This window comes from Calidris pugnax, unplaced genomic scaffold, assembly GCF_001431845.1.
Source record: "Calidris pugnax isolate Ruff unplaced genomic scaffold, ASM143184v1 scaffold103, whole genome shotgun sequence".
NCBI lineage: Eukaryota > Metazoa > Chordata > Aves > Charadriiformes > Scolopacidae > Calidris > Calidris pugnax.
In genome coordinates, this window is record NW_015090990.1 from 9,429,357 (window position 1) to 9,442,261 (window position 12,905).

General features: G+C 35.9%; 1 protein-coding gene across 1 annotated transcript in view; it reads right to left on the bottom strand.

Moving 5' to 3' along the window:
• Positions 1-12,905, bottom strand: part of OLA1 (Obg-like ATPase 1) — a 99,918-nt gene that overhangs the window by 44,867 nt on the left and 42,146 nt on the right. The window contains exon 5 of the mRNA XM_014954657.1: positions 8,292-8,467. Within this exon, the coding sequence (XP_014810143.1) occupies positions 8,292-8,467 (176 nt within the window). The remainder of the gene's footprint in view (positions 1-8,291; positions 8,468-12,905) is intronic.

The following is a 12,905-nucleotide window of genomic DNA, read 5'->3' on the forward strand; positions in this document are numbered from 1 at the left end:
TTCATACAAAAGTCCAACAGCATAGCATATCAATAAGGCAGGTAGAAGTGAATAATTAATATATTCAGACTTCTATAAGGAATCTGGCTCTGTGATGTAAGGTATTTAATTCAAAAAAACACCACATACACTAAAGGGAATCAACACCATCTAACCAGTAGGTCTCAGAAAATAACTGTAAATAGAAAATCCAAGGAGTGTGTTTCTGGTGGCACTCCAAACAAATTATTTGCATTTCACTAGTTATCATCTTTCATCAACAGCCTAAAAAAAGACCACATTAATGACACAGATTCTGAAAATAGAAAATTACTAACAACGTGAATCATGTGTATAGTGACCAGATCCGATTCAGTGAAAAGCAAATAATGTTTTTCAATACAGTAAACTCAAGTTCATACACTTGTTGGGTGGGGGACGAGGGAGGGTTTATACACTATTTACAAGGTAGAAGACTTCCCCCTTGTGAGAGTGACTGAGTAGACTTGAGGGTCGCACAGAAATGTACTATACTGTAATTAAAAGACTAACACAAACTTTGAGTATATAAATAGGCTAATGTCCAATACGAAAAAGTCTACTATTATCTGTCATAATATTTCAACTTATCTGTTGAAAAACTGGAGAAAAATAAGAGGCTTTGAAAAAGTGCCTTTACATGAAGACATGTGCTTAAATCTTTTGCTTTTATTCTTATTGCATTTCATATATATAATTAACAAAAAAAAAAATCACATAGTACAGGGTTTTTCACACTAGCATGCAGAAATCAAATGGCTGAGAGCTGAAGCTTGACAGAAACAGTCTAAAGCTGTGTCTTATTTCTAAGCAGTAAAGATCATGAATCACTGGCATAGCTTATGCAAGTTACAGTACTTTTATCTCCAGCTAGAAAATATTAAAATAAAGGCTAATTCTTTCCCCTAAGAGATACATTCTGTTTTAACCACAATTGTGAGAATTAAACTGAGATATGCAAGAGATCAAACTAAGTAATAATTACTATTCCTTCTGGCCTTCAAAATAGCTATGATGGTTTTTCAGGTAGAGATAAGAGAACTGTGCTGAGGTAAAAAGCACTTGTAACTAGTTAAACTGTGCTGCACCAAAAGCAATTTATTGTGCACACACCAATTTCCTTGTTGACACAAGGTGTCTGCTGTGCACCGTGGCCAGAGTCCTTCCATTCATGGCTTTCCTTGGAAATTTTTTTCAGATCTATTTAGCATAGCCTCAGCTCTCCGCTTTCCGGGGGGAGGTTAAGAAAGTGACACTGAACTGACAAAATAAGAATTCTTATCCTTACTTTTATTTTTATTGTAAAAAAAAAAAAAAAAAAGTTTTGAAACAATGGTATTTTCAAAGGACAATTAAAGACAAATTTTGCAGTTTGAAAGAAAAAGGCTAGATCATGTTTTTCAATTGTGTTAAGTGCTTAAATAAGCTGTAGCAGCTGGGTGCAAGAAAGAGAACAAGTCAGGTACTGCATCAACTGGAGTGACAATGAGCTCCTCTGCGGTACAAAACAATGTCTAATCTCTTACAATTCCCTTGCTCACTGACTTTAATAAAAATACAATGGGAGAAGTAATGGATTTAGGACAAGTGTATTATTCTTTCTTCTATTCAATACCTTCTAACAGAGCCGGTACAAGCTGTACATGATATAAGATTTACTCAGAGCTAGATGCCAATAATGTTTATGAACCACAGCAAGTACTTTCACCCAAAACATCCTACAAACATTCCAGGCAATGCAATTCATGTCAATAATCCCCACATTTTTCTGTGTGGGTCATCCTTTTGGGTTCTAAGGCATTACACATAAAATTATATAGTCACTTGTAGCTTCTCAAAGAAAAAAAGCAGGCAAGAATATAGAAAGCAGGCTATCTACAAGTGATTACTTCTAGCAGTTCAAAAATTGAGAACAGAGAAATTTCACTGTAGAGTAAAATGAAACATCCTCTGTAGAGTCCCGCTAAACTTTTCTTACTGCATTAGTCTACACACACTTATTTCCAAATAAATCCACATGTGAATGCCTTTGTTCTAGATATGAATTAAGCCAATTGAAAAAGGGGTCTTTTTCAGAATACAACTATTCATATATGGAGTTATTTTGCTGTACATATGTACTATTTAAAAATTACACCATGGTTTGGATCTAGATATACCCAGACAGACATTATTTATATAAGTAATTAATTTAAGTCACTGTTCAAATTTACACAGGAGAGATCAGCCCTGACAGAAAGTATTTAAGCATTGATTTCTCTTTGGCTAGTGATAATACCAAAAGAAATCCAAATGTGTATTTACATTTTATGTACTTTTAAGTCGGGCTTTACTACTGATTAATTCACAAACATCTGCCATGAATATTTTCCTGTTACATTCAAAATGTTCTCCAGAATGAACTTTAATTTCCTCTAAATACCACATTAAGCACAGTAAATGGTCCACTAAAGATTTTAGGCCTAATTATATGCATTAAGAACATAAATATTTTCTCAATTCCCTATGATTTAACATTTAAGTTACTAATTGTAACAGCCATCGGCAGAAAGTATGTCAACAGTGTACGCATATGCTGCTCCTTTCCTTCCATCTCCAGTGGAACAAACTGGCCTCTCAAACTCTCCTCACAAAAGGAGACCAAAGAAACTTGTGGGGAAAAAAAATACAATTCATTGCTGTATTTATCTTAAACTTGGAAAGCAAGAAAGGTGAAAATTCCCAACTGACATCATCAGTTAGAGGAAATAAGAGTTCACCCATCCGTGAGAACTCCGGTGAGCACTTGCAGCACGAGGTCAGCGAATTCTGCTCAGTGCCATCCCATTCATCAGAATATTGCAGGAAGGAAAGATTTTCACTCTGTTTTCACCTAGTATATATTGATAATGAGAAGGAACTGAATCTACCAGCTGTCTGCTGTCTGTGAAGTATCTCTCACACCATATCGGTAATTTTAAATGAACAAAAAAAAATAATCTTTCACACAGTTACTGTATTATCAGGACAGGACTAAGACATTAAATCGAACGGAGAAGGAAGACAGGGATTAAAACTACTTAAAACATCATTAGGAGGATTTTGCTTTACTCCTCATAGTATGTATATTCTGACAGATACTTGTACTCTATGATTCTCGGTGGTTCTGGTACCATTACATTAAAAAGGAGTCTCTAACTTGTTCTTTTCATAATTGCAATTACTTTAGCTCTTACAAAATGTGTTTGATTTCAAAAACTAATCTTATTTTAAAATTGACAGACTTTAACAATGGAGTTTAGACACCTTTGCAGGACTTGTAAAAGCACTCCTTTCAACTGAAAACTGGAAGTTCAAATGCAGTGAACATTGATTCTGACGTACTGTAAAAGCCGCCTTTCAACTGAAAATTGGAAGCTCAAACACTGCAGACATTGATACTGACCTAAGCACTTTGCATATCACTAACATTAATAATCCGCATGAACTCAACTATAAATAATATTCTTGTGGTCAGATATATAAAGCAGATTACCATTACGACTAAGAATTATTCTGTGCTGGAATTCAAGATTCAGTGCACTACCAAAGGGCTGAAGGAAAAGCCATCTACTGCAGAAGATCAGTCTCTAAGGTCTAGAACTGAATCACGTGGGAAGGGTAATGGAAGAGAATCCTGCAGTAATGTTCACTTTATATTATATTGTATTAACTTGAAGGCTTCTGTCTCCAGGACTGAAAATACCATAAATTTAAAAAAATGTGTAATTTTTAAACAAGTTTTGAAATTACACATTTTGATCTATATTCGAATTTTACTTTGAAATCTCCTGCTACCCAAAGTGACAGGTGAATAATAAGCTAATAATAAAGTCTAACTCAGTATCTTTCTCACATCTCTGCAGATACCAGCACCACCCAGATTTAAAATATAATACCGAAATTACTCTGCTTTCTGAAATAATATTTGCACTGTTTTAGTACATGCAAATAACAGGAGTATTTTTATTTTATAATGTATCTTTAAAAGGTTATAGCCAGTATACGAAGTCTGAAATAGTAGTACCCTTAGTAAAAACAGTCACTTCTAAGAAAGCAGTGAGAACACTTGCAAAACAGCAAAAATATATGTGTAAAGGAAGCTATTCCAGACCTATGTCAACATTACATGTTGCTGATCTTGGACCACATTGTGTCATTGATTTTCAAGTAGAACTTGAAAATAATTTCATTGATGGCTCCTTAACAGCAGTTGGCTATTTTATTTCTGCTGACAGGGGATTGAGAAATCAATTCTCTGAGAGACAGGACAAACAGCTAACACTGTATTCAACTGCAAAGCCAGGTCACCGCACAAAAGTGAACTTACCAACTGTATGCAATGTGGGCTTACACCAAGGAAAAATAATAATCAACAGATTAGAAAACAGGTGCAAGAAGGTGGGCAATCAAATACAAATCTCAGATTTAAGAACTGTTGACTGACACTGACTGACAATTTTCTATTTTTTTCTTCTCCTAAACCTTTTGGAGATTTCAGACTATCAAGTTACAGTTGTGGAGGCTTACTGACAAAGAGAATCCTCTAAAGCAGACAATTCATATTTATGAAATGAGAAGAATGACTTCTACTTTCAATTAGGTTCCATGACACACAGAGTGAAATCCCCTTTGATGCCAACAATAAGTTTAAACAAGTCACACGGAGATTATAGCTGCTCTGAAATCAGTAACTTTTCCTTAGCTTTCATATTAAGGTTATTTGTTATATTCAGCAAACTACCAAAAGAAAAACATGCTTGACTAAGATCAACATTGTTCCTTTTCTTTCCTCACCTTGTTCTTCTTTCCCTAACCTTGTAACAGTGTTCTTTCTCAATAGATCTCAAAGTGCTCTCAGAAAAAGTGGCAAGAAACGAAAAATGCAATTCAAGTGCTAGATGTTTTTGTTCACCAGAGGAAAGCAAGCCAGTGAAAGGTCTGAAAGCGATATCGGGAAGAAAGCTTGCAATATCTTTATCTGAATGAATCACAGAACTTTCACAACTCTTAAGAAATTCTCAAGTGTCTTTACCTTAATAAACTCCCAGAAGGAAGGGGAAAGGAAAACAAAGAAAAGGAGAGAGACTAAAATTTTAGCACTATGCCTTTAGAACAAAACAGAAACCGAATCAACCTACAAATACCCAGGTTTTCCCTTGTAACCTCCTATTTTTTCTGAAAGGGCAAATAACTGGGAACACTCAGAGCATAGACAAGAGCCGTCTGTTGCATACCTCTGCAGTGGAAAGAACAGAATATTAAGAATAGCTATGTATTATACTGGTAATTAACTTAAAAAGGCCAATCCCAGTTAAGTTCTCTCCCAGCTTCCCCCCCCCCCTTTTTTTTTTTCTAACCTGTTTGAAAAAAGTATGAATTCCAGTCTATACTGTCTCTTAATGGCTTTTCTGCACTGGAAAGAGGAAGCCTTAAGCAGTATCCACAAGCCGCACTACATTAATTACATTACAAACTGTGGTGGACAGGGAACCCTCTCTGTGCCCAACAAGCTCACCACAAAATACAACAGACTTGGGAAGTGCAGAATGATCAAACAAAATACACTCCTAACATTTGGCTACTGCTTTAGGGAGGCATAATCTTTAACTATTTGTTTCACCAATCCCATATGGTTTCTCTCCTAGACCCATAAGTCATTTACCACACAGTTAATCACACAGTATACTATATAAAAGCAACCACAGGTCTTCTCTGCAATACAAAACATTAAAGGAAAAGAGGCAAAGCACACTGTACAGAAGTGCCTCACAACCCAGTGGCTGAACACCTAAATAAACCCATCTGGTGGCTGGAAAAGCCAAACAACGGCTGTTATAATCTTATAACTACACAAATGTATTTCTAGAAGCTGTGTAACTAGGCTTAAGGATTGATTTACTAGGAAATGTAACCAAGCAGAGCTTTCACAGGCCTTTACCATTACCAAAAAAAGTCAATTTTACTAAGGTCTACTGTCTACCTTCCAATTCAAGCATACAATCCACAAAGGAAGATAAGCAAGAAGATCCAAGATTAGCAGGACTCAAAGACATGATGCCCCACAGCTCTTCCCTGAAGAGATTCCCTAGTGACTGCAGTTCCTATGTGCAGCCTTTGTCTCAAGGGGAGCATTACAGACACCCCTTTCCATGAAACAAAGGAATTTAATGCCTTTGAAACCTCTATTGTCATTGACAAACTCAACTGAGATTGGTCAAGCATAACAGCTGTTACTGAGAAGTGGTGGAGCAACACCAAGAACCTGGTGTTTTCTGTGCATGCGTTCACAAAGAAAGGATATAAAAAACCCAAGGTGTGACAGGAAGTGTAAGTTACAAACACAAGATGACAAAGTCATTTTGATGGGTGAACTACAGAAGTAATAGTTATGAGATCGAAGGAACAGGCAAAGAGCAGGGTGAAAACCTGAAGCTAGGAAAAGACACATTACTAATGCAGATTTTAAAGATTTAATTAAATTGCATTTATAGATCTGAGGTTATTTACTGCCTCCCTTGATTTGAGAATAATCTGACATTTTCTGTTTTCAAACACATACCAAATTCCTGTAGTTGTAAAATGAGTAAGAGCAGCTCTGTCAAACAACAGTAACTGTACTTACCACCCACTACACTTACATGATGACTATTAAGAATTTTATTTAAAACACACTTCGGTTATGTCTCTTTGCAATCACAAAAAAATGCTGACTTCTTCCCTAGGCACAGGAAGAACACAGCGTATGATATGAAATTCTCAAAGCACCTAGAGACTCAAAAACTGGACAAGAACATCTCTATTGTGAGGAGCCGAGCTATTTCCAAAGCCAGCCACACAAGAAAGCAAGCAAGAAGAGCTCAAGACTGGTGCAGAACGGCATCACGACACTCCTCATTTTCATCATCTCATACCATGTAAAATTTAGCCTTGGGCTGAACTTTGAATTTGCTAAGGACAGGATTTTTGCTTGCCCCTTTCATTAAGATGAATTAAAAGGTAAAAGACTGGATGCTATTTGAAACTGTAGGCATAAGCTTCACTGTTCTTCTAAGCAGGTGCAACCTTTTATAAAAGATAAAAATCACTGCCCACACGTACCCAAGGCTGGGTTGACATGTCAGATAAGACCTTAAATGAAGCATACTTGCTCCTCTCTCTCTCTGAGCTTACGTGAAAGTTTTCAAATCATCCAACAGTAGGTATTTTTTTCTGGCTTAGAACAACCACGGTATGTTTCACACAGATGAAAACTAGTTCTTCACCAATAGAAGCTACCCAAAAAGTGCTTTGTAACACTGCCTCATGAAAATTAACATTTTGGAGACCAATGGTTACTTTCCGTTCCTATTCACTTCCAAACACCAGGTATGGACAACAAATATCAATGCTGATAAACTAGACCACCAGCACTGATATGACAATGTTTTTCTTAGTACTTGCTATCTGAAAAAACATGGCAAAACCCAATATTTTTTACTACTTAATTGTTAAGCAAAAATAGTCTATTTCCATACTGATACACTGCTGCAATAATTAGAGAATGTACTTTATATACCACCTGAAATATTTATAGAAGATTAACGAAATAAAGAAAAATTAATAACTAGACTACTGGCAAAGTGTAGGAGACTCAAAAGTCAAGTGGCAGTAAAATAATAATTTACAAAAATATACTTTGAAGTTGATAATTATTATACATTTCTAATTTACAAAGAAACACCACTATACCCTGTGATAATTGAGCTCATTTAAGCAGCCTTCCACAACAGCATTCCAAAATTAATTTCAACAAGCAGTCTTTATTTAATATGCACTAAAAGACATAAAGTGCAACCACACCAAAAAATGTATTCACTTGGTGACTACAGGAATATTAGTATGAATACCAGACTAGAACTTAACAGAAAGAATAATTCAGAAATGACTACTGTACTATGAATTAAAACTAAACATTGATGCAAGTTTGATGAAACATTGGTAATTCTCATATAAAGCTGTGTCAGCAAGAAAAGAAGTTAAATTTAAAAAATTACAGCTTCATCACTGAAATCTTACACAGTCAACACATCAAAGAATTAATTCTAATAATTTTTTCAACTCAGTAATTGCTTTAAAATACCCATAAAAATAGCAGTAGTGTTTTGTATCATACATATGGGAGATTAATAACAAAACCCAACAATACAAAAATTTAAATTCAATACAGAAGGTACTTAATTACCTACTTTAATAGGTCATGTACTTATACTTACATATTCAGGCTTTAATTTCTTGTCTCCTCCTCTTACAGCTACTTTTTCAAGTTTGTCTATACTCTGCATGATCAGCTCCTCATCTTTAAGTCTAAGTTCCTCATGGATTATTTCAATGTCACGAACAGGATCTACGCTTCCTTCAACATGAGTGATATCATCATCTTCAAATGCTCCTAAAACAAAAGAACACCTAAATTACATATTGAACTAAGAAGACTAGAAATATATATTTACAACCTACTATTAAGAGTCACAAGAGTTTGAGATGAAAGAGTAAAGTCAGTAGGTCTGTCATACTTCCCCGAATACAAATGTCACCTGCAATATTTTATACCATACTGTTTTAGTCTTTGAATTTACATATCTGCTCCAGAATCCAAAGCTTTATACAGATACATACAAAGCACAGTGCTTTCCCATTTCAGGAAAACACTTAACACATCTTTCTTTAAGAGTTTCTTCTAAATAGTTTCTTTAAGAATTTCTCCTACAGGCTGAGCACTTTCCTGAAAATAGGTACCACTGCATTCAGCAGTATCTAACCTGGCAGTAGCAAACACAGTAGCTAAATTGAACATCGCAGAACATTTTAATACAAGCAGTAATGACTAAAAGACTCATGGAAAGAAAACCTTACAAATCACCCTGGCAGCCCTCACTGGCTGACCAATTTTATGCATTAAGAAAAAAAAAAGAAGTTCTAGACAAAGAATTCTGAAGTTCTGAATGACTCTTAGTGTTTCCAAGGGAAACAGGGCTTAGAAAAAAAGGCCTGAAATCATCTGGCAGACCTCGTCCCTGTTTCAATCTACTTTATCACTGTGGTTCTGACGGTGATTAGATAATGAACCACTCAGACACACAATTTACACAGCAGCTAATTTCATCGGCCTGATTTGAGGGTATGGTTTTTAGGGGGCCATCAAAGAAGCAGATGAAGGTGCATTTGACATATATGAGTGACAACCATTCACACTATCTGAACAAAATGGTGCTGGCCCTTATTAGAAACACATGCTATTATCACATATTTAAAGTGCAGTTGAAGCCATAATTTCAAATTGCCAACTGGAAACATAAGGGTAAAACAACCAGATATTACTGAAGCATGTGTGCTGACTTCATGCCCTTCTGAAGACAATCTGGCAACATAATTCAACTAGGATTTAAATTATCAGATAAGCAGCATCACAAAAAAACCCACCCCACCCTCCAAAAAATCAATACATATTTTAAAAAATTAAAGTATTAACAATTAAAAATAGTCTATTACTTATACCTGGATCTTTTTTTACAGTATTTGCATGCCTACCCTGTAACATTAAAGATATGCCTAAGAAATCAACCACAAAAATAATTTTATTTTAATATTACCAAAATGAAAATCAACTGATTTTTTACACGGGAGAAAACCCCCAAGGCATTCCTTGTACTAAACAGAAGACAGGAAACAGGGTAAACTACAAACAATTGCTTAAATGATACACCAAAAGTTGGGATTCTTTGTTGTCATGCAAATCTTAAACCTCATCTTTTCTTTTAACTTACTGACAACAGTGGTTTTAGATTTGACATCAAAACACACAGCACACAGGTTTAAAATGTTGTTGACAGTCAACTGTCAAAATCATTTTCACATAAACTTATGAAAAGTCTTAAATACAGTGGTTACCAGAACTTCTCTCTCATCAGCTGTCTCTCCAAAGATGATCAATGAGCTGCCTTGGTACAAGAAAAATCACCTCAGCAATAGATCCAGCTCTGATGCTGGCCATGACAGGAGAACAGGCTGCTCTGCCAAATGGAAACTCACTGCACTAACCCATGCCAATGCCAGGCAATTAAGAAAGAGATACTGTAGCCTTGGCCTTCCATAAAACTGCACCTGCACACCTGACTTCATGGGACGTGGGCTGTTCAAATGAACAAATACTAGAAAATATAATTTAAGAGCTTTGTTCTGATTTACAAGGAAAATACTGAGTTTAAAAAAAAAGGGGGAGGGGAATGGGAAGATGTCAAGAAAAGTCTACCTGCCCAGCCTTCTCCACAGATGACTAATATTTATGCAGCTAAAAAAGTTTATCTTTCTTCCTTGTATCAAGAAAAAGGTGTCCATTACCACCTAGCAGAAAGCTCAAATGCTCTGTTTTAAAACATAACAAATAGGGGATGAAGAATGACATCACTGTACAATTAAAGTGCAACAACTGTACGATGAACAAGATGCACAAGGTGGCCCAGGCCATGAACCTTGAGTAAGCAGCAGTGTAAGTAGCTGGTATCAAGCACTATGTAGAAAAGTAGCCTGTTGAAAGTAAAAAGGACCCACTAAAATATCCTGAATTGGAAGATGCAGAGAGGATGGGAGGTAGGCCTTGAGATGCAAGATGACAGACATACGAGAATTTCAGTTTTCTGAAGGAACAGGTAAGATTATCTTGGGTGTCACACAGAAGAAGAGTGCCAGTTACTTTATAGACACACAGCTCTCTGAAATGAAAAATAATTAAAAAATAAATGCTAACAAAGAAATGCTGATATTGGCTTGGCTGATACCGAATCAGTGAGTAAAAATAAAGAGGAGAAGAAGAAAAGGAGATCTGCTAGTCTAATTTTGATCCCAAGATGATTAATAGCTTGAGAGATCTTGGTGGAAAAATGAGGATGGAAAAGTTCCCTGAAATCATACTAATAGGGCACCCAGGTGAGGAAGAAAAGAAGTATCTGTGTGTCAACACAGGAAGGTCAACCAGAAAACCCTAATCAGTAATTTCTTATTTAAAAAACTGATGATTACTTCTCCGGTGCCTCAGGTATCTCACCAGAAGTAAATTTTTATCAAAAGTTAGTTAAAAGGAAGTCAAACGGAATCCACCTCTTTCTTTTCTATTTTAAGTATCCTAGCTATAAGCCTTTTTTAAAATAATCTCCCAGAAAATGCTGATGGATTTGCACCCTAGCTTGAAAGATACACCCCTGCCACTTCTTTAGTGCAAAAGAACAAAGACTACAGATACAGAAACATGAAGCTTACAGTAAGTAAACAAATTTGCTGTGGTAAATTCCCATAATATTTCCGCCGCATGCAGATATTGCTATTAAAACAAGGCAAGTATTTAGATGGGAAAATAGTCAAGCATAACACAGCAGCAGAATTCATTTTGCCATCTAACAGCACCAAAAGTAATGACTTAACCTGGTTACTAGAAATGAGGAGTTTGGAAATGATTACTGCCACATTCAGCTCCCTCTTCTGCTGCCAGTGTGCCCAAACCTAAAGAATTCTTCAGTTCAGGGAAGGTTTTACCTTTGGCTGAGCACTCCATATGGGCTGTTTGGGTCCAAGTGTGGTGGGCCCAAAAATATTTTAAAAGCAGCAATAAAGAAGTAACATGGTAATAGCTGGTTCTGCGCTTTGCTTTCAAGTGATACTAGATAAAAAAGATCCAAAAACCAGAACAACTGGCTGAAGAAGATGTGAAACCTGGCTCTGGTTTTTTCCTGAAGAAGAGCAGGAACTGTCTGTCTGTCAGGTACTGATGGCAGCCAGGACACAGAGACCACATTTTTTCTTCACATGCAAAAGTAACAGCAGATAAATATGTATACAGCACAGCAATAACAAATGCCACATTTTAAACGGTATCATCTAATGGCACGTACGTTTCTTTCCATTTCTTTCAAGAATCAGCTTCAAAATTCTTTGACAAAATTTACCTCTCAGCCTCCAGAGATTTTTGCATTGCTTATGTTATACCTGTCAAGATCTGATGACTGTATGTTATGTATTCATCTGAACAGAACCACTACACTTAGTTACAGGCTATCATCAACCAATTCATTCTCTTGCTAAAATCAAGTCATCCAATTACTCCTTGACTAATCAAGGCTGTTTTGGCTTTTTCTTTTTTCAAAAGGTACTCAACAGCATAAACAGTTCACTTACAAGAAATGGAAAAGGGCTAATCAGCAGAATTATTGTTTTGCTGCCACAATTTGCAGTATTTAAATGTAGTTGCTGATTGGACTGAAAGTTTTATGATATAGCATATAAAACTAGTTTGACACAAAAACGAAGCTGCCTATAGCCTAAACTTTAATGTTTCTAGCTGCTCCAAGCTGCCACCAAGATGCTAAAAACCAAATCAAAGTAATACTACTCATCTTATTCTGCTCCTAATTGCAATTATGGAAATTAATTAATATCTTCAAGATTAATTTATATTTGATATATCAGTCACTTCATTTCTTTAATTATCCTTATCCTTAAAGTAAACCGGAACAAAATATTTGGCGAATATTAAGCTCCTCATAACAGCATTTTGGCGTCATGTATTCATTTACAAGAGGTAAGCAACTGCATTGGTATATGCTATGCTGTAATTAAGAGGGATATTTACAATTTGATCAGAATCTGAACTGCATCACAAGCTGAAACTCCCATTGGTATTTAGGGTAATAACCAGCCTTTTTTTGTCAGTAAGCTATAAGAGAATGTTTAATAACACCACCAAAACCCAGACCTAGAGAATAATTGATACTTGCACTTCCTCTCCAGCACACATTCAACAACTATTATCAAAAAGGGCCGCTCGTCACAGACTGATA